At 43.8% G+C, this 22,423-nt stretch overlaps 1 protein-coding gene across 1 annotated transcript in view; it reads right to left on the bottom strand.

Moving 5' to 3' along the window:
• Positions 1 to 8,349: 8,349 nt before the first annotated feature.
• Positions 8,350 to 22,423, bottom strand: part of LOC137774130 (collagen alpha-2(I) chain-like) — a 43,474-nt gene continuing 29,400 nt past the window's right edge. Inside the window, exons 8-10 of the mRNA XM_068559237.1 lie at positions 10,475 to 10,546; positions 9,321 to 9,675; positions 8,350 to 9,221 (exon numbers count right to left, since the gene is read on the bottom strand). Of these exons, the coding sequence (XP_068415338.1) occupies positions 8,350 to 9,221; positions 9,321 to 9,675; positions 10,475 to 10,546 (1,299 nt within the window). The remainder of the gene's footprint in view (positions 9,222 to 9,320; positions 9,676 to 10,474; positions 10,547 to 22,423) is intronic.

Below are 22,423 nucleotides of genomic sequence, written 5' to 3'. Positions count from 1 at the left end.
AAGAAAATCAAGTACAAAGGGACAACCAAAACTCCTTAAAAGAACATGGAGGGTTGTGTCTGAATGAGGTGCCCTTAGCAGCAAGCCAGCCCTTTCCTCCAAAGCCTCTCTCTCTGTCTCTCATCTGCACTTACGGGCTACGAGGTTCTGGAACAAGCAAAGAGAAATTAAAGTCTCCTTCCTTTTAGAAACAACTCCTCCTGCAAATGACATAACTCGAGGTCAATGTGGAAAAGGAGGGGGAGGGGATGTCATGAAGTAGATAGGTGGAGAGTCAGGAAGGTGACCCCTAAGACTGAATGCCATTTATTCGGTGTATGCCTAGAGTTGGCCATAAAGATGTAATCTTCCAAGTAACGATGATCTGCAGTCCTAGGACCTCTTAATCCCAGTTATCTCGAAGAAACATAAACATGAATTAGGTGTTCCCAATGCCTCTAGGGGAATTCCATTTCCATCCTTCATTTAACTGAGAAACTGAGGTACAGAGAAATGAAGGAAATGGCCTCAAAGATGACAGCGTGAGTCAGCAGCCGGACCAGGAAGCCAGGGCTGTGACTCCCCACTTCCTGGTTTCCTCTATAAATATTAGAGTACATTCTCACCAAGAGGCCGCTTTCCAGGAGAGCAGGCGTGGAGATTCAGGTCTTTCTGGGAAGGGGCAAGATACCTGACATCAGGCCCCCCGGGGTCAGCAGATACTGAAGTTTGTTTTGAGATGGAGCTTTCCCCTTCCTTCACCAGCGTCACTCAGCCTGGAAAATCAATGTACTGAAATGCCCTGACTTCCTGCTCCTTAAATGAGTGTCCTCCCCCATCACTATTCTAAAGCAGCGTCTGCACAAATTAGCCACATTCTTTGTCCCTCGAGCTCAGGAACCCGATTGTGCCCCAGTGTGTGCCAACGGCTTCCTCTGTGTGCCGTGCATCGTAAAATGCTGGCACGTGCTTCGGCAAAGAATTGTGTCCTTCTTAACGGCCACCAGAAAGTTTGTTTGGCTATCTGTCCCTCTAAAGCAAAAAAAGGAAAAGAAAGAAAAGCAAAGGCTGTGAACTGCTTAATATCAGCTTCCAAGGCTGAGTGGAAGTTTAACCAACTTCAAGGAAAGTACACACACACTAAGCCCCAAACTGTTTGAGGACTTTCTACTTTTTAAGGTGCTGGAGCTGGATTCTGGAGCAAAGGGCAGCAGTGATTATTCTAGAAGTTATGTCATAGATGGTGTAACATTACCTCTGCCCACTGGGATCTTATCAGCCATGTGTGTCTGCTCTATTTTGAGACCCATCAGAGCCTGCTACCTCGGACACGGGTAGTATTAACAAGTCAACATACAGCCTGCAAGGGTTTAACCTGCTTCCTCTGGGCAAGAGCCACAGCCAGAGCAAACTGTCTCTCAGCAACTGAATTCGGGGTTCGAAATACTGCTTTTTCTTCAACATGAAATGTACAGGCACAGTGTAAAATGCAACTGTAAACCAACCGCCAAGCGGGAAACACACACACACACAGACACACCTTTTGACTTGGATCCATCTCTTTGTTATTCGGGCAACAGGACAAACAGTATTAAAAAGTTGCACTCGTTCCACAAGGCAGGGCTGAGAGCTGGAATCCCGGGCAGGCAGGCAGGCATGTTAGGCCCCAGGCGTGCAGAAACCCAGTTTGCTGTCTTGGTGTCCTGTATGGGAGACCCTGGCTTCTCTCTCTGCCACTGGCAGGCGGCCAGTTCTCAGGGCCTAACCTCACGCTGTATTTTCAGCTGTTTCCATAAAGCAGGCAGCCCTTTGGCTCACTGAGGGATGGTAGCTGCTTTGAGAGGCGGGGTTCTGCTCTTGCCGTTGTTCAGCCTGCCCCACCACACACCGCCCACCACCCCCCCCCCCCCAGGACCAGAGCAGGGCCTGCTATCTGACACCTAGCACTTGCTCTCCGCAGGGCTGCTCCCTCAGACCCAGAAACCGCTGCTTCTGGCCTTGCTGAGACACGCCCCTTCCTCCCAACTCCCAAACGTAAGTGGTTTCCTCTTATTTCTGTACCAAGGGAGTGCCGACGATGTATGCCATGCACGGAAAACATTATGAGATGCCAGCCCATCCTCCTGCCTACATTTGGTTTTTGTCTTCCTAGTAAGAGACGGGGAAGAGTTTATTTCTGGTAGACAATCCTATTGGATTTAAAGTAGGGGTGGTGGGACTTCCCTGGCGGTCCAGTGGCTAAGACTCCACACTCCTAAGGCGCGGCACAGCCAAATAAATATTAAAAGAAAAAAAATAAAGCAGGGGTGTTTAGAAAGGCTTCATCTCCATCTATCTCAAAATAAGAGGTACACTGAAAAAGACAATCAGATACAGTCCTCAGCCAATGGTAAAACGACCTGAAACTCCTGAGAAGAGTTTAGAAGGCGAGAGAGTGAGTTCCACGTCCAGACGCACAAGAGAGGCTAGGGATGAATTACGACCAAGAAGATGGCCCATTTTTTTTAGCCACCATATGTGTCGAAAAGTGGGACCATTCAGCTTCCACAGGCCATTACTGACTTAATAGCTTTTGTGTGCAAATCCTCTTAATTAACTTCTACTTAGACAAATAATAAATAATCTCCCCTTCTGCAGGAAATCGAGGACTCATTTGCCTCGAAAATAATTTCCCTCTCCTTTAAGGTAGTAAGACCTAAATAAGTCTTTCAAAATCTCCCCCCTTTTTAATGACTATTTCTAGAAGTGAAAAGTTAGAAAGGCCAGAATAATTAGGTTAAGTCATAACTAGCTCAGTGCCATCTGTGCATAGAATGTGCAGACGATCTTGGTAACAGTTAAGCCACTTACTAACCTACTATTAGGGAAGGGATGAAGGAAGAAGTGACTAATGATGGATGGTCCAAGGAAACAGCTGTCGTTATTTTGGTTCAGTTTACAGCCATTCTTGCCTTTCTAAAGATAAGAAGAGGCAGGTGCTTAAGGCTTTAGACCCAAGAGCTGGTAAGGAGGCCCCACAAGAGTTTAAACTCCTCTCTGAGGAGGAAAGTGAGTCGTCTGTGCTGGTTAAGGGTTTGGAGTCATAGACCTAGGTTCAAATCGTAATTCCGTCACTTAAATAAAGTAACCTCTTTAAGTGTCAAATTCCTCATCTTCAAAATGAAAGAATAAGAGTATTCGCTGGGTAGGGTTGTTGTGAAGATGAGCATAACAGGCCAGGTGCAGAGTAAGGGCTTAGTAAGTGGCAAATAATTATGGGAGAATAAATGAAATGAGGAGGATTTGTTAATAGATAAGACTCTTCCAACTAATCCCGCCTCCGATTATGATTTGGGAGCTCAGTGTGTCATCCTTCACCCTGGAACCCCACTCAGCAACGATGCCATCTGCTTGCTTGCTGTAATAATCCAAGGCTAAATTCCTAGAAAGAAAGAAAGGGAGGGAAAGTGATAAAGAGCAAGTAGAGAAATGTAGAACATAAAAATTTACTCTGTATTAAGAGCCTTCCAAGACATTCTGAGCAACATTTGTGTTTCTGACAAGAACCACCCAATTTGCAGTTTCCATTACTGTAAAAAGTTCCTGCAGAGAGCTATATCCTGGGTAATTCAGGTCCAGTGGTGTGCACAGATTGTGAAAACTTTTCTTGGCTTTGGACACAAAAGTGAGTTTATTAGGTAAGTATACAAAAGTGGCAAAGAAGGTATGCCTAGAACTTCCAGTTCTGATACCAAATGATAAAACAAATCGGATGAGTGCATTGAATCATCCTGGGTGCCATTTCCTCTCTTGTGTCATATACTATATAATTAAAACAACAACAAAAAAGTATTACGTGTTACATAGAGAAAGGTTAGAGGGAGAATTTGCTTTACCAAACTGACAAAGAGCCTCTCACCTAGAGAGCTGGTTCTCCTTTTTAGCCCCCTTCCAAATATAAGATAGTAGTTGTACTTCTACTACTCATTAATTTAAAAGATACATAAGAACGAGGTGATACTGTAAATTTAGAAAAGCTTTTAAAATTAATTCGTAGTTTATTAATGACAAGCACGTACATTTGGACAGAGTACTTTTCTATGCCAATCATTTTCTTATTCAGTCTATGGAAAACATCTAACGCATATAAAGCATCCCTTGCAATAATTCAGTATCCCCGAGGGCATATTCAGCCACCAACTGGTAACCACTGACTTAGAGCCGAGAGCAGGACGGGATGCTCAGTACCTCCTTAGAGTGTTTTTGGAATTTAAGCAAGATGAGATGAGACTACTTTCCCCTAAACATCTGAGCGCATGAAGTTTGTCTCATCCTGAAATTAGTTTCATTTCGATGTGCTTGGAAATCCCACCCATGTTACAGTTTTTCAGCTCTCTACAAAACAAGAAGTATTGCCAATAAAATATTTATTGAATGACAGTGATCTTGCTTATAACCTCCATGGTGTCCACCCCCTTTAATTAACCACATTTGTTGTGTTGTCTTCGTGATATTTTGATAGTTTCCAGATACAGATATACCTTATTGAATAGAACGGGGAAAGAACCCAAAGCCACTCAAAACAGAACCAAAACTGCAGTTGCCACATATGTTTTAAATATATTACCCATACAATTAAGAATCGAGTATTATAAACCAGCTCTATAAATCTTATAGTAACACGCTCTTAGCCACAGAGAGGCCCTTCATAATACTATAGATTCCATGGTGATGTGGCTTTGGGATTGACTTAATATTCCCTAGGAAGAACGTTAACTGACTGAAATACATCGGAGCACATCCCCTTCTGTGTATCTAAAATGAAAAGGAAAAGAGTCTTCTTGCCAGGCAGAAGCAGCTCAGCATGTGCCTGGCTTCAGTGTTCCTGGAAATCCTTCGAATTTTTACTACCATTTACAAATGTTAAGAAAATTTCATTTTCAGACAGGGCTTCAGGCATTGTTCTGAGGAGAACAGAGTTGAGATCCTTTGCCTTTCAACTTCAGGCCTAAACTAATCATGAATGTGAGGGAAGATCTGTATAGATGTAAATCATTTGTAAACTATAAGGTGCTAGCCTATGCAAATGTCAGCAATTAAAACTACTGATCATGTTTCTCCCTAACCTTGACTCAATTGTTAGGAAAAATAACTGTGAAACTTACAACAGGAAGGTATTTCAACATTAGGAGGAGATTTTTTTTCTTGGGGGTGGAGGTTGGGGGAGGAGGACTAACAAATTTTTCTTTTGTAGAGACCAAAAAATCTTTTTATTTTGGAAAATTTTGAAGATACACAAAAGTGGAGATAATAGTAATATAAACTCTCACATATAAACTTCCTAGTTTCAGCATATGGATTTAGAGTTTTCATTTACTCTCCGCCCCTCCCCCAAAAAACTGGATTTTAATCCCAGACATCATATAATTTCAGTGCAAATATTTCACAATATACAACTAAGACATGAGAACTCCTTTTTTGAAATAGCACAATCACAAATCCACTCATGGTTAAACCAGTGACAATAATCCTTGAGATTCTCTAATACGTCGTCAGCCAGTGTTCAAATTTCCCCAAATGTCCCATATTTACTTTTTATCAAATACATCTTCAACTTTTAAGGATTGTGGCTGTTTTTAAGGAACTCACATAGCTGAAATCCCCTTGCAGTTCCTCCGAGAAGTATTTCTTTAAATAAGTGCTTAGCCATGGGGTATTTTATCACAGATTCAACAATCAATCACCCTGGGCCTTTATTGAGATGGGCCCACACACTGTTCAACAGTGTAGACAGGCTCTACTAAGACTTGTCTTGCCACCTCCTACTGGAGAGCAACACCTTATAGTGCAAAGACCTGGGAGTCAGAAAACCTTGACTGTAGTCTTAATTCGGTCATTACATACCTATACAATCTTGAGCAAATCCATTTTCTTCTCTGTCTCAGTTTCTAAGTCTGTGGAATGAGTGGGTTAGCCTACGTAATCCCTACATTTCTTTCTGGCTCTTAAGGTTGAACATATTTGATTTGATGTTTAATTCATTTCAAATACTCTAACTTCATAATGTTGTTTGCAAGGATGAGAGCATGTCTATTACAGGAGAAAGCATGAAATCATAAGACCACTCAAATCCTGACCTTAGTTTCCTTGGGTAAGTCATTAACCTAGTTTCTAAGCCTCAATGCTATACTGTATTACAATTATTTATTTTACTTATTCATCTCTTCTACCAGACGTAAACTTCCACAGAGTGGGAATTTCTCATATTCATCTTTCTGTCATCAAAGCCTAGTGTCTAGAACCTGGTAGGAACTTGATAGGCACTTGTTACATACATGAATGTTTGGGTTTGCAATCTGAGGGTAAGTGACTGCTCCATCTACCTTGCAGGATTATTGTATGGCGAATGCGTTAGTATATGAAAATGTTCCTTTTATATTACATACTGAAAAATCTTCAGTGTTATTATTTGTATTTGAAACATTCCAAGTAGAATATTTTATTCACTTATGAAAGTCCAACCTTGCCTCTAACCTTTGTTAAGGGATGAACGATAGGCACTTTTTTTCTTTCCTATGTTAAGTTTCCTCTCTTTGGGAATTTTTATATGCCTTTCTTTCCTTCTTCTTCTTTTTTTTTTTAATTAAATTACACTTCTAGGTACCCATCACCATTTTTAATTTTTTCAGTAATGATATTTTAGGGGAATTTTTTGGAGTAATTGGTTAGTAGCTTAGTGCCAGTCTAATTTAAATAAGCCATCTTTATTAACTTCCACAAACCAAAAGATTGCAGGAGGTAGTGTAACAGCAACTGTATGTATCAGATACCTGAATTTTCTGATGAACTAAATGTCCCCTGAATTAGATGAAAAGATGCTGCTGATTCAGTTTCTACTACAGCTGAATGGGAACAGTTCTGCCTATGATTTCCTTAAATGGGCTCTTTCTTTTTTGTTACGTCACTAATTTTAGTTTATCATTTAAAGATTCCAGATTATCCTCAGGCACAGTTTTGAAATGTGAACATTTCCCTTCACCGTGTTCCAATCTGGGACAACCCCTAGAGCAGCATTTCCTGAAAGGAATATGAGTCCTCAGCAATGATGCTCACAAAACCAGTGACTGGACAGATACATTTAGGAAAGTCTGCATAACCTCTTCTTGGTGATTCGCAAACACCTTAGCACACAGAAGACTCTAAAAGGCCTTGCTACAAAGCTATTTGTTGCATTTCTTGGTTGTATAACAAATATAGTTGTTTAACTCAGCATTTCTCAAACTTCCTAATTTCATGTCCCACTAAAAAAGCAGTTCCAGTTAAACTAGGGCTCAGTGATGCTACCAAATTGGACATTAGAGATGTCAAAATTTGAAAATACGTGCATCTTGGAATAGATGAAATGTGAACCTTTCTTCAAACGTCACCTATGGACATACTGAGGATCTAGTGTTCTATGCAACACTCTGGAAGCTACGCTTTAGCCTAGAGCTTTTACAATTATTCCAGAGGAAGACAGTAAAAGGTTATTTTTTTTCCCACTAAGAAGTAAAAGAACTAAAAATTTTGAAGTTAAAAAAAAGATAATTGGCCCTCCCTGTAACCTTTGGAGTCAACCAACCTCGAATAGAAAATACTTGAAAAAAAAAAATTCCAGAAAGTTCCAAAAAGCAGAATTTGAATTTGCTGAAGGCCAACAACTATCTACAGAACGTTTATTTTATTTATAATTACATTACATTAGGTATTATAAGTAATCCAGCGGTGATCTGAAGTACAGGGGAGGGTGTTCATCCGTTATATGCAAATATCACACCATTTTACGCGAGTCTTGAGGATCCCTGGATTTTGGTATTGGCGGGGGTTCCTGGAACCAATACCCCTGATACCAAGGGACCACTGTACTGCTCACTCGTTTTTGGTGCAAAAGAGACCTTGTTCAGTTAAAAAGTAACTTCCAGGTTCACATCAGAATCTAACTGTCCAGCTGTCCTCAATGAGCTTGTAAAGTTCTTTAAATTAAGAAGTCATGTAATTAAATCATCCTGCGGGGTGACAGGTAGCTGACTTTCACCCGAAGCCACCCCTTTGCCTCTCAAGAGCCCCACACCCTGGGGCTTCCCCGGCGGTCCAGGGGCTAAAGACTCCGCGCTCCCAATGCAGGGGACCCCCGGGTTCCATCCCTGGTCAGGGAACAAATCCCACATGCAGCAACTAAGACCCGGCACAGCCCAAAAAAAAAAAAAAAAAAAAAAAGCCCCACACCCTGAAGTGCCTCAATTTCCTAACCCACGATTAAAATCCCTAGCACTTCCCAAGCAATAGGTTTGGGCGTAAAGCATCAGTAACTCCACAGTGAGTCAGATGAAGTTTGTGAGTGCTGGGGGGAGGTTAGAAGATTCGTAAATCGGCTTCCAGAGAAAGCGGGAGGCGCCGGGCCGGGCTCTGCAGGCTCCCAGTGCAAGAGTGCAAGGGCCCAACACAAGTCAGCCCGTTTCCATCCTTCCCCATCTTGCCAATCCGCCTCCGGAGGGGGTGCGGGCAGGGTTTCGGGGCCGGGGTGTCCCACCCCAGGCTGGCCCAGGCGCTCCATCTTCCCCTGATGCCCAAGTTCAGCCCCTCCGAATGCCTGAACCGGACGAGTCCATCTTTCTGGACGCGAAGTTGGGGCTTTCCCCAGGCCTCCGGGCTGGCAGGACCGGCAGGGGCCTCGCGCCGTCCTTCGGGACCGGAACAAACAGCCGCTGACCCCGGGAGGCCCGGGTCACCTTCACCCTCGCCTTGCCCTCCACCTCGCAGCCCTCTCCCCTCCGGGGGCCGGTCTCCACCGCTGGCCTCCCTCCGGGCGGGAGGGACACTTGCGCGAGCTCGGCCGCGCTTCCCGGGGCGCCGCATCCGCCGCCGAGATGCTGGCAGCCCGGGACGGCCCCGCGCGGCCCTCTCCTTATTTATCCACCCGGCAGTTTCCATGGCTCCGCCGCCATCCTCCGCCCCCTTCCCGGCGCACAGTCCGGCGGCGGGCGCGACGGGCCCGGTGGGGGCGGCGGGGGGCGTGCGCGGCGCCGGGACCGGGCGGCGCTCCCCAGTCTTACCCCCGGGGCGGCCGGGCCACTTCTGCAGCCCGGGCCCGGCCCCCGGCCCGCTCGCCTGCACCCCGATCTGCTCCCCGCCGGGCCCGTCGCCGGGGCCCCAGGCGCAGCGCAGCCCCCGGCCCGGCCGGCGGCGCGGGGGAGGGGCGCGGCGCAGGCAAAGTTGCTGAGTTGCTTTGCACGCTCAGAAGTTGCAGCTGAGACGGCAGCTTCCCGCCCCCTTCCTGGACTCGCCGACTCGAAACACACACCCCACCCGTCACCACCCGCTACCTGCCCTCGCCCCCGCCGCCCCGGCCCGGACTCGGCAGCATCCCCGCCCGGCGCCCGCCAGGAGCCCAGGTTTCCAGCGGAGTCGGGCTGGGGGCGGGCGCACCCCACCTCCCCGCTCCGTCCGAGGGAGGGGGAAGCGGGGCGGGGGGAGGGCGGGTAGGATCCCCTCCAGCCGATGGCCGCGCGGCCGGGGCGCTTTCGCACTGTGCAAAGCTGAGCAGCTGGGTAGGGGTCGTCCCCCGACCCCCGCGCCCTCCCCGGGCGAAGCGGGGTTTGCAGAGCGAGAACCGGGCAGTGTTCCCATCGCCTCCCGCGGGGGTTTTCGCCAGGCAGGCGGGAGGGGCTCCGCTAGGGGCTGAGGTCGCCAACAGGTGCTCGCGAGCCCATGTGACGGGGGAGGGGCCGCGCAGGGGAAGCCGGGGTGGGGGTGGGGTGGGGGCGGGCTCCCTCCCTCCTCCCTCCTCCTCCCTCCCTCCTCCCTCCTCCCTCCTCCCCCTTCCTCCTCCCCCTCCCTCCCGGTCCCCCGCGGAGCCCGACGCCGCGTGCACCCCGCCCGCGGCGGCCTAGGGAGAGCTCGCGGGTGGCTCTCGGGGCGCTGGTGCCCTCGCGGCCTGCCCGGGAGGAGGAGGAAGAGGAGGGGGAGGGAGGGGATGCGAAAGTGGGTCAGGAATGTAACTGGACGCTGCGCACCCGCACGCACCTCCTCCCCCGCCCCCGTGCCGGCAGCGGCGGCCCGCGCAAGCCTTGGAAAGCGAGTCTCTTGCCGTTGTGGTTCCCCAGCATTATCGGTGGACGGTTACCAGGGGATCCCGAGGGATGTGTTTCCCTGTGACCCTTTGGGAAGAAAAACTTAGTTGCCTCAGTAACCGAGCTTGGCTTGGATGCGAGGATGCAGTGAATGTTCTAGGTGAGCCTGGCGGTGCGGAGGCTGCAGTTGCACTAGGGAGTGGATTCACTTTTCTTATTACTGAACCAAGACGTGAAAGGAAGGCTGGAGAGGAGGTGGGATTTTGCCCTGCTTCGTGTTTGTTTGTTTGTTTGTTTTTCTACCGTCTCAGAGAACATAAATTCAACGTTTTTGCGTTCGAGTTTGAGTCTCCCAAATGCAGGCCCAGGCTGCCATAAGTTTACCAAAGTTCTTAACAAACGCTCACTTTGAAGTTGGTATCTTCGAGTCGGAAGAAGCAGGGGACAGGGACAGTGGCAGTTTTGTATTTGAGGAAGGCCTGAGAAACAAACATGGAAAGGCCTTTATTAAAAGGAGAAGAATATCAGCGCAAAACCCCCCAAACTCAGCCCTCCTCAAAGCAGGAGAAGCGAGAACAGTCCAGTTAGTTCCCTCCAGACCCCAGTGGCACCTCACACCCCAAGCATGTGATTAGGAGAGGGAGGATCCAGATTTTAAAGCGATGGGCTTTGGGTTTGGATGCTGGTGACAGGAGCAGAGTCAAGGAAAAAATAACAGTAAACAATGAGACTGCGAAGCATTGCAGCCCCGACCCTTCTTGAGCACCCTTCCAGAGAGTTGTCGCATTTTTCCTTCTGCTGGTTTTGTCCAGAGGACCTCAGTTACAGAGTGCAGGGTAGGGCTGCGGAACCAAGGCCCAGAAAGCCATGAAGCTTCAGGCTCCGAAGAAGCTGCTGGAGTTTTACTCAAGAAGCCAGAAGGGGTGTGTTATCCTCTAGAGAGATCCTAAGAGTTAGCCGAAAAGCTAGCTGACTTAGCAGTTCATGTCAATTTCTGTTTCCAAAGCAACCCTAGATAAAGAAAACTAAATTGAGATGCATTTTGCATTAAAGAGTCTATATTCATAGGAAGCAAAAACTGGTCCGTTGAATTTCGGTAAATTGAATCACAGTCTACACTTATGTATAAAAGAGGGGGTTATTCTGTGATGAAAACTTTTGTGGAGATCTCACCATCCCTAGTCTATTTTTATTTTATTTTTTAACTTTGCTGTGTTTTCTCAGTAAAATGGGAATAAGAATAATAATGCTTGATCTGCTTTGGGGTAGTAGACTGGACTTTTTCTATTACTTTCTAGATAGAGGATCTTCAGTTCAACTGGCAAAAGTCTTTATTTTCGCTTATGGTGTTTTCCTGAACTGTACAACAGCTGAAGCTGGAAACGGACCAATTCCATACGCTGGATAGTCTTGCATTTGAATGAAAATGGCAGAGTTATGCAGAACTTTTCTGGAAACTTGAAAAAAAATGAAGACGTTCATGATCTTAGATTTGGTCACCCTGTTAGGGAGCATGATTTCCTTCTGTGTGAGATAATGAGACTTTCAAATCTTGGTTCAAACCAGCATTGTTGCTATAGAAATGAATTGAAAATTTAAGTAGAAAATGAAGTGGCAGACTTCCTTTTTCCTCCCATCCCTTCTCCCCACGCCTCAATTTCTTCTGCATTCATGAAACATTTCTGTATAGGGTGATCTTCACTTTAGTTATAAATCAGATTTATAAAGCAAGTTAAATTAAGGAATAAATATCTGTTCAGAAAGGATTAACAATAGAGTCCTTAATATTGTGTGTTCTTGTATATTTAAAACATGTGTTACATAATTTGGGGGGCACTTTTCAAGAAATCGCCTATGTGTAGCAGGTTTTCACATAGATTATTTTGGACCATGCATTTGTAACCGTTTACTCACTGCTACCCCCAAAATATTTTTTTCAGTGAACATGTGCTTTAAACATTCTAGCCACCTATTTTGTCTAGAACCGTGTTAAGCACTGTGGAGATTACACAGTGGAGAGAGGCATGTTCATGTTCCTAAAAAGACTGAGTCTAATATGTTTTAGTTGGGGGTGGTTACAGCTAGATGATAAATATAAGAAGTTTAACAGTTTAGGAGTTCAATTAAGACACCAGGAAAAAATATGTGCCTATATGCATAAGAAGAGATGATGGATTCATAGATGAAAGTTAAAATGAGTTGAGAAGTAGAATGAGAGATTAAAAACATTCTTTTCCTTCTATTTATTCTCTAAAGTATTAGCAGTGAACCTGTATTGCTTCTGTGTAAGAATGAGGGTTTGCTCTTTTTTAGGGAGATGTTGCCAGACAGCTAGTGTACAATTGACTATCAATGAAAAGTCAGTCGCTAAGCGCTCAGGAACTTCCAGGGAGGGGCAGAGGGCAGAGGGTGAAAGGGAAGGTAAAAGCAAACCCTTACTTAGCAAAGGCTCAGATGTGGCAGTGCTGGGCGTGTCCTGGGAGGGTAGCTGTGAGGTGGCAGCCATCAGGAAGTGCTCCCGAGGGAGTTGGTAGAACTTGAACTTAGGAGGCGGTACAGGGTGTACACGATTTTAATAGCTAGAGAAAGAAAGACATTCCTAGTGGTAGAAGGAAGATAAGCCACGAGGCAGGAAGTTGCAGGGTACATTTGGGGAATTTGAATGGGTCAGCTTTGCTACTGGAGATGGATCAAGTATGAAATTTGTCATTTGAATGATAGGTTTAGGGACAGACCAGTTAGGGACCTTGAATGCCTGGGCCTGGACAAGGGTTTGTATCAGTGGGACTTGGTTGGAAGGCGATGCTTGGAGAGTTATTTATTTTCTTTTAAACATTTATTTATCTTATTTATTTATTTTTGGCTGCATGGGGTCTTCGTTGCTGTGCGCGGGCTTTCTCTAGTTGCGGCGAGCAGGGTCTACTCTTTATTGCGGCGCCTGGGCTTCTCATGGCAGTGGCTTCTCTTGTTGTGGAGCATGGGCTCTAGGCGCGTGAGCTTCAGTAGTTGTGACGTGCGGGCTCAGTAGTTGTGGCTCACGGGCTCTAGAGCACAGGCTCAGTAGTTGTGGCGCCCAGGCTTAGTTGCTCTGAGGCATGTGGGATCTTCCCAGGCTAGGGCTCGAACCCGTGTCCCCTGCATTGGCAGGCGGATTCTTAACCACTGCGCCACCAGGGAAGTCCCGTGAGTTTTTATAAACGGAAAATTGACAGTACTTTATAGTGTTTGGATGTGGACCTGAAGCATCCAAGATGACTGCGGATTTAAATCTAGATGCCTTGGCAGGTGGTACTATCAACAGAAATTGGAGCAGGAAGCCAGTGTTTAAGGTAAATTGAAGGGTTGATTTCAGAAGTGGAATTGGAAGCCGTGATTGGCTGGGTTTAGGTGATTTAGGGAAGATGGATGGGTCTTGGCTGAAAGTAGAGATGTGAGTCATCTACATAGAAGTAAGTGATTATTGGTCCTAAATTTGAACTTGGTGGCAAAGGATGAGTTTTAGGGTACATTCATGATTAGAATTTATATATATACCTATATACATATGTATACATTCCAAAATTCTCCTGGGAATTCCCTGGTGGTCCAGTGGTCAGGACTCTGTGCTTCCACTACAGGGGTTACAAGTTCAATCCCTGGTGGGGGAACTAAGATCCCTCAAGCCGTGCAGCAAAAAAAAAAAAAAAAAAAAAAAAGATTCTCCTCCTTCCTTGTAAAGCACAAGAAGGTAGTCATTCCTGAGGCTTTAGTTAGAGCCAATCTACTGAATCAGCATTGTGGTAACCCAAGTACTTTACCCAGTAGCTCCCAAACCCGGCTCAACAGATTAAGGGGTCCCTCCCCATAGGCACTGAATCAGAATCTCCTGGGCTGGCAGGCTGTGTGTTATATAAGCATTACAGGCCACTCTGATACAGATTCCTCTTGAGGAACCAGTGCCTCCGTCAGTTTGTTCTACAATCTGAGACCTCCCCGGAGCCTCCCCTCTCTGAGATCTCCCCAGAGCCTCCCATCTCTCCCCAGGAGAGCAAGAGTTCTTCCTTTTCACGTGTTGGTTTCAACCTGTTCTTGTGCTTTTGTATCTGATGGACAGCCATTGATAGGCAATGCTGCAAGTTGTTTTTATATCCAGAGGACCTGCTGCTTTCCAAATTTAGCACGGGTTTGGAAGCCTGGATGGATGTGTCAGAAGAACTCTGCCCTGCTAGGTAGGAAGGAGGTTTGGGATTGAAGCGCTGTGTTCGGGGCTGACTCACACTCCGTCCATCGAAGTATGTCGAGATGATGCAATAAACCGGGCCCTGGGCAGACCCCTTCCTGTACCTTTGGATATGCAGACCCCGGGCATGGTATTTGGCAATATTCTCGGGAGGAGACTATTTGGCTGATCTTCTTCAAGGGAGCTGAGTAGTCAGAGGTAAGGCAGGGCAAGCTGTAAGCTCTAAACAGCAGTCTAGAGTTTAGAGAGAACCAGTCCAGTTTAGAGAGAATGGATAGTCAGAAATTCAGGGTTGGACTTCTAAAAGATGATGACCGTTCACACCTTTTTCAAGGAATACTTGTCTATCTGTGTATCTCATTGCTTTATTGTCACAAAGAACAAGTGTCTGTCCTTTTGAGTAGCAGCAAACATTTTGTCACTTTCAGTTAACCAGATGCTGATTATCCGGCTGCAAGTTGTCATTTGCTCTTTTTGTTTCCTTTCCTGTTTATAAGCTATAAAGAGACAAATTCTCACGTCCGTATTATTACATGTCTGGTGGGCTAGCAGGCAGACACTAATGATTAAAATTGATGGTGGAGGTTGGAGGGGCAGCGTCCTCTCCCTGCAGAAGCCAATGGTGGGGCTTTTTTCTCGTTGACCTTTTACTTTACCCCTACCAAACAACAGTAGAAAATGATGGAATCAGGGTTGTTGTTGTTTTTTAAAGTACATATCGCATGAAATGGACCATCCTCAGCAATTGTAAGTGTGCAGTTCAGTACTGTTAAGTACATTCACGTTGTTATGCGATGGAATCTAGGCCTTGAACTTCATTTAGAATATAAGGGAGTATTCTAAAAATATCAGAAAACGAAACCCAAGGTACCCAAGAAACTGTGAGTGAGAGAGGATGGTATAAAATGCAGACCCTTAGAGCACTCACGTGAGAGGTGAGAGATGGCAGGTAGATGGGTGGCCCATCTGCGGGATGGGCTTGCCCGAGAACATCCTTTTCAGCAGCTATTTGTGAAGTTAGAGTACAGGGGGAAAAAGGCAATTTTGTGCTTGAGATTTCTTTAAGAAGCCAGAAATTGGGCTAGCATCTTTTTTCTTTAATTCTTAAAAATTTTATTGAAATGTAGTTGACGTACAATGTTGTATTAATTTCTTCTGTATAGCAAAGTGACTCAGTTATACATATATGTATTTATTTTTTTCATATTCTTTTCCATTATGGCTAGCATCTTGATACACAGATTTTAAAGTCTTCTTGAAGCTCTGAGTGTAAAATGAAAGAGCTCAAATGAGAATTTACAGAATCTAATTTACACAATTTCCTAGGGTCTCCAGAGTTTGTTTTGTGTACTCTGTGGCGTGTGTAGAGTTTTGTACACGTTTTGCATTCTCTTGATGCACACTGAGGGGTAGGTAATATTTACTGCTGGTGTCCTAGTTTTCCTAGTGACATGTATCTTATTATTATTTATGAAAATATGGGTATTAACAGCCAAAAAACTTCTAAATGAGCAAGAACCTCTAAATTTATCAGCATGTCAATGATCACATGGTTAAATAGAACGATTTTAAGGTTAAATAGGTAAGATTCACAAGAAAGACTAGAGACATTATTGCTGTTCACTTTTTTCCCCCATTAGAAAATTTATTTTCACAACCCCTTACTGTTCGCACTCATTCATACTACCCACAAAACAGGTTTCAAGCTGCTCAGTCCAACAGGATGTCAGCTGCAGTTCCAAAGACGCTGTGGATTCGTATTTTACCAAAGGAGAGATGCTTTCATTTCTCTCTCACAGCTTTGGGAATTTATGGCTTGTTTAACAACCCTCCATTTAAAAAGTGCTGCTGAATTTGAGAAAACTTACAGAATGGCTCTGAGTTTATCTTATTCCAAACTGCTTTAGTAAACTTTTGCTTATCAGTCCTGTGAAGATGTGTTAAAAACCAGCTTGGCAACTTTTTTTTCATATAGCATGCTAGAGGGCCTTGAGAAAAGAGTTTTGAAACAATACCAGCATTGGAACTAAAACGGAACGCTTTTAAACAAGAATCCTCATATGTTTCTCTGCGTTTGGAGGACTCATCTTTTAAAAGCCAAGATTTCATAGCTGGACTGAATTACCAGTGGAAGGTTCTCCTACGGTAGCAATAACAGGCAAAGGCAATTAGAATTTCACGAAGAACTTGGAAGATGGTTTCTTTTGTATGGATACCTACATATTCACAATCCTGCACCCACTCATGACAGTTTAGAAGCAGTCTTTTTTTTTTTTTTTTAATTATTTATTTATTTTTGGCTGCACTGGGTTTTCGTTGCTGCGCGCAGGCTATTCTCTAGCTGCGGCGAGCAGGGGCTACTCTTCGTTGCGGTGCGCGGGCTTCTCATTGCGGTGGCTTCTCTTGCTGCGGAGCACGGGCTCCAGGCGCGTGGGCTTCAGTAGTTGTGGCTCGCGGGCTCCAGAGCGCAGGCTCAGTAGTTGTGACGCACGGGCTGAGTTGCTCCGCGGCACGTGGGATCTTCCCGGACCAGAGATCGAACCTGTGTTCCCTGCCAATGCAGGCGGATTCTTAAACACTGCGCCACCAGGGAAGTCCTAGAAGCAGTCTTTATGTAGATTTTTGAATACTTTGCACTCTGATGGTATTGAAATACAGATTTCAGACGAGAGCTCTTTCTAAAGGATTACTTTGAGAGTCACGGAGCTATTTTTTATAAAGGTACAGTCACTCGAGAGATTTGAAGGATATGAATCAACAGTTTTGCATTGCAGTTTTAGAGCATGTTTGTCCTTGAAGCCATGAGCTTCAGCTGATTTGCCAAAGGAAAGCAGCAGTTAATTCATGTTGCTCCGTCATTAATCTACAGAAAATGAAAGTTCAGATGGTCCTGGGAGTCTAACATATCTCAATTTTGAGTTTTCTTTTAAAGCTGAGTTCTTACATTTTACTAGAAAAATAGTCCAGCTTTTAAAGTAAACAATCCAGCAATCGACAGGTGCCTGTCTTACGGTGAAACCGTGCGATGCTGAATGTAGGACATTTCTGTGCTGTGTGTTAGTGCAGAACCAAGTTGCTCCATCACCGTGCCCTTCGCGCTGTCATTTCTGTGTTGAACAGGGCCTTCAGCCTCCTGAAACGTCAGCCGAGGCCTCAAACTCGTGTGTGTTTTCCTTTTGATGACCTTGGTTCTGGGCCAGCCTCGTATTTTGACACATCAAGCATAGGTAGTAGAGTTGCTTTGTGATGTTGAGCTGTTCATCTTTTTATTATTTCCTGTCACTTTTCCCCATAATTGATCCTTTTGAGCCCAAGGTGGGGGGAAAGTGATGAAAATGACTTTGCAAACAGCTTTAAAAAGGAGTATTTTATATTGGACTTGGGTCTTACCTGAGACAGTAAAACAATGGAAAAAGCGCAGTCTGCTTTGTAAGGCAGAACCTCAGCCCTCACACCGAGTGAGCTAGATTCGAATGGATGCTTTGCAGGAGAAGTGAAGAGGGTTTTCCTGGTGTTTTTGCAGTGACTCAGGCGTGCAAGTGTGTGGAGTGAGGGATGGCGAGAACTCACAGGTGGTTTGCATTTAGTTCTATGCCAAAGCTACAGAATGAGGTCCTCTTTCCTTTGGAATTAAAAATACAATTCTTAAAAAAAAAAAAATACAATTCTTTTTGAGCTGTAGGCTTTCTCGTATATTTTCTCCCCAATAGTCCCTCTATCCCACATTCAATTCACTAATTCTTGCTTTGGCTTTGGAAGCTCTGCCTCTACCCAGCCCTGGAGCATGCCAGGTCACCCACTGGAATTTGAGAAGAAAATATTAGAACCTCAATTGTATTTTTAGCTTGTCCTTTTTTTTTTTAGTTTGTTAAAATTTTGGTAAAAAAGATATAACATAAGATTTGCTATCATGATCATTTTTAAGTGTACAGTTCAGTGGTATTAATTACATTCACAATGTTGTGCAACCATTTCCAAAATTTGTCACCACCCCAAACAGAAACCTGCACCCATTAAGCAACAACTCCCCACATCCATCGTCACTCTCTAATCTACTTTGTCTCGTATGCCTGTTCTAGATATTTCTTATGAGTGGAATCATACGATGTATGTCCTTTGGGGTCCGGCTTATTTTTTTGCAAAATATTTTCAGAGCTCATCTATGCTATATCATGTGTTAGTACTTCATTTCTTTTTATGGCTGAATAATATCCTATTATATTGTCTGTGTATAGTACATTTTGTTTATCTGTTCATCAGTTGATGGATGTTTGGGTCGTTTCCACACTGGCTATTTTGAATAATGCTGCTGTGAACATGGGTATAAAAGTGTCAGTGGAAATCCCTGTGTTCAGTTCTTTTGCGTGTATGTTGAATATTTACCTAACACTGGAATTGCTGGGTCATGTGGTAGCTCCATGTTTAACATTTTGAAGAACTGCCAAACTGTTCTCCCCAGTGGCTGTACCAATTTATATTCCCAATAGCAATATACGAGGGTTCCAATTTCTCCACATCTTTCCCAGCCCTTGTTATTTTCCTTTTTTTTTTTTATAGCCACCCCATTGGATCTGAAGTGGTATCTTGTGGCTTTGATTTCCATTTCCCCGATGACTAATGATACTGAGCATCTTTTCATGTGCTTATTGGTCAGTAGTATGTTTTCTTTAGAGAAATGTCTATTAAGTCCTTTGCATTGTGCATTCTTGTGTGTTTCATAATGCCTAAGAGTAGTATACAGTTTATAAATCAAAATATACATATGCTAGGATATATGCAAAGTGTTTTTTAAAGATGGGGGATGTACTTTTTGAAAGTCCATTATTATGGACTATAAAAATGATCTGTTTTATTTCTTAGTGCCTAACCTTAGCAGGAAAATACTGATGAAAATTCCTAAGCTTTCTAGGGGACGGGGTGGGGGGGGAGCGGAATCTTATTTGGCCAAATGTAATGTATTTACTGGAGCCTCCATATGAAACTAACCACAGGGTCCCAAGAATATCTTTTGGGATGTTTTCTTTCCGTACTTACGAAAGTAAATCTCCTTGGATGGTTTTCAAGTTAGACTTAGCTATGCTCAATCCTATTTTGTGGTTAATAATGGCATTTCAGGGTTCTAGCGTATCTTCTTAAGAGATGGAAATGGTTTTTCATGCCATGTCACATAGGGGAGCCAGAAGGCATAGAATGAATCTAAAGGAAGAGGCTTAGCTCTAAAATAATAATGATGATGATGATGATGATAATACTTATTATGTCATTTATAAAACTAATTTGATTGTATAAAGAGATTAGCTTTGGGGGGATTGAACTGGCCTATTTAATGACCCAGTAAAAGCATTTTAGGCCTTGGATTTTTTTAAAAAAACAGATTGGTTTTCCCATTGTTGTTCTATTCCCTGAAAGTAAACTTTGTGCAGTTACCCTAAAATGCCAACTTCTATCAAGGGCGTGACATCACCATCCTAGCACATCTTGGTGTATTTCTTGGAAAGTGTCCACACTGGCGGGCGTTTTCCAAATAAAACATTTGTTTCAGTAAACAAGTGTTTTACCCAGCAGCCCAAGTGAAGAATTTTAAAACCAGTGTTTGTTTTGCAAGCAAACGTTTTGTTTCAATCCTTGCAGCTAAACAAGTGGGTAAGATTTAAGTGGGCTCCTGGTAAAAACAAATGCAGACCATTTTCAGAAAACTTCAGCTGAGCGGAAATCTATTTGCTGTTAGAGTGTGAGTTTAGACATTCAGGGAAATAATTGGTACTTTCTGTAGAGTTCTGTACTTAGTTTCAGTCAGAGTGGAAAGTCTTAGGTCTGGGTAAAGGCTCTGAATTTTTTTTTTTTAAGGCGAAAGATGAAGAAATATAAAAGAATCATTAAAAGTATTAGTTTTGCATATTTAAATTTTATAGCTTGCCTTTGAAATGTGACTAAACCATCATCAGGTATTTGCTCTGCATTTGTTACCTCTTTTCTAATTATTTTGATGGTAATTCCTCCAATGTGTCATAGAATCCAACATCCACGTTAATTATCAGCCTTCATCTTTTGACTTTTATAAAAATGGTAGTATAATCAGACTTTGGTGAGATGTTATTACTTTTACTTAGGGTTCCTTGTAATTGAACATTCTTTCTGTCTTTGATGGACTATCTTTTGGAATACGTCTTTGAATTTTTTACATTTGAAAGTTTGCTTGTGATGTGCTTTTCTTTTTAAAAAGCAGGCCTCTTTCCTAATCAGGACATAGGCGGTATTGCACCTTCTTAAGAGGATAATCAGAAATTATGATATATAGCATATATGCAGAAGAGTATTAAAAAAAATATATATATATATGTTTTAATTAGCAAGTGGACATGCATGTAACCCCCATCCAGATTCAGCAATAGGACATGGCCTTAGAATGTTCTCCGCTTTAAAACCACCTTCCTCTTCCGTCCATAGGAAGTTTACAGCTGTGTAGGTATCCTTAAATGACATCATTTAGTTTTGCAAGTGTTTGGTGTATATTACATTTTACTTTTTTGTTTTCATCAACGATATAATCACAAGACTTAGCCACGCTGATGCCTGGACCTGTGGTTCAGTCGTTGTCATTGTTTGGGGTTCCTGTCCTGTTGATGGCCATTTGAACTGTTTCCAGCTTTTGGCTCCTACGACAAAGGCTGTCAAGAACATTTATATATATATATATGGCTTCTAGTACAGTTGTGCAGAAGTTTTTCTAGGGTGCATGTGGTGTGGCGTGAGCGGTGGATTGTTGGGTCGCAGGGGGTTTGTATTTTTAACTTACTGTAACTCCAGCCTGTTTTCCGAAGTGCTTGGTTCAGTTTGTGCTCCTTCTAACAACGATTGGGAGTTCTTACTGCCACACATGTTCACCAGAACTTGGTATCGTTAGATTTTGTCATTTCTGCCGGTCTGATGAATAGGAAATGGTGTCGTATTGTGGTTTCAATTTTCTTTTCCCCGATTAATAATAAGGCTTATTGGCCATTTTGATACTCTTTTTTCTTAAGTGCTTTCCCATTTTTCCATGGATTGTCTTTTTCTTACTAATTTGTGGGCTTCCTTTATATATTTTGGATTGAGCCTCTAGTTGATTATACGTGTTGCAAATAACGTCTTCCACTTTGACTTGTCTTATTATTCCATTTACGATGCCTTTGGATGCTCACAAACTCTTAATTTTAATATTATTAGATTTATCAATTTTTTCCTTTATGGTCAATACTTTTCTTTCTTTCTTTCTTTCTTTCTTTCTTCCTTCCTTCCTGCCTGCCTGCCTGCCTTCCTTTCTCTCTTTCTTTTTGGCTGCGTTGGGTCTTTGTTGCTGCACGCGGGCTTTCTCTAGTTGCGGTGAGTGGGGGCTACTCTTCGTTGTGGTGCGCGGGCTTCTCATTGCGGTGGCTTCTCTTGTTGCGGAGCACGGGCTCTAGGCACGTGGGCTTCCGTAGTTGTGGCACACGGGCTCAGTAGTTGTGGCTCATGGGCTCTAGAGCGCAGGCTCAGTAGTTGTGGCGCACGGGTTTAGTTGCTCCGCGGCATGTGGGATCCTCCCGGACCAGGGCTCAAACCCGTGCCCCCTGCGTTGGCAGGCAGACTCCTGACCACTGTTCCACCAGGGAAGTCCCTTCTATCTTGTTTAAGAAATTCTTCCCTCTCCCAGGTTCATGAAGCTATTCTCCTGTATTCTTTAGAGTTGTGCCTTTCACATGTGATTTTATTGTATTTTATTTATCTGAAACTGATTTTTGTGAATGTTCTAAGGTAGGAGACTATTTTCATTTTTTGTCTATTTAGGCACCGTTTGTCTGTTTATTTATGTATCCACATAACCTGGGATACTTACCACCTGTGTCATCAACCACGTGACCATTTGTGCTATGTCTGTTTCCGTGCTCTCTACTCAATTCCACTGGTCTCTTTGTCGATCCCTTAATTATCACAGCCTCACAGTGAGTCCTGATGCCTGGGAGGGCATGTGCTTCCATTAAGCATGTCTTGGTGTTCTTGGCTTTTTGCCCTTCTATATAAATTTTAGAAACAGAACAAATTCCCTAACAGAACCTGTTGGAGTTATTATTAGGACTGCACTGAATTTGTAGGCCTGACATGTTCACCACATCGAAAG

This window comes from Eschrichtius robustus, chromosome 12, assembly GCF_028021215.1.
Source record: "Eschrichtius robustus isolate mEscRob2 chromosome 12, mEscRob2.pri, whole genome shotgun sequence".
Classification (NCBI taxonomy): Eukaryota; Metazoa; Chordata; class Mammalia; order Artiodactyla; family Eschrichtiidae; genus Eschrichtius; species Eschrichtius robustus.
Note: the sequence above shows the minus strand (reverse complement) of the source record. Positions and strands in the feature narration are given on the sequence as shown.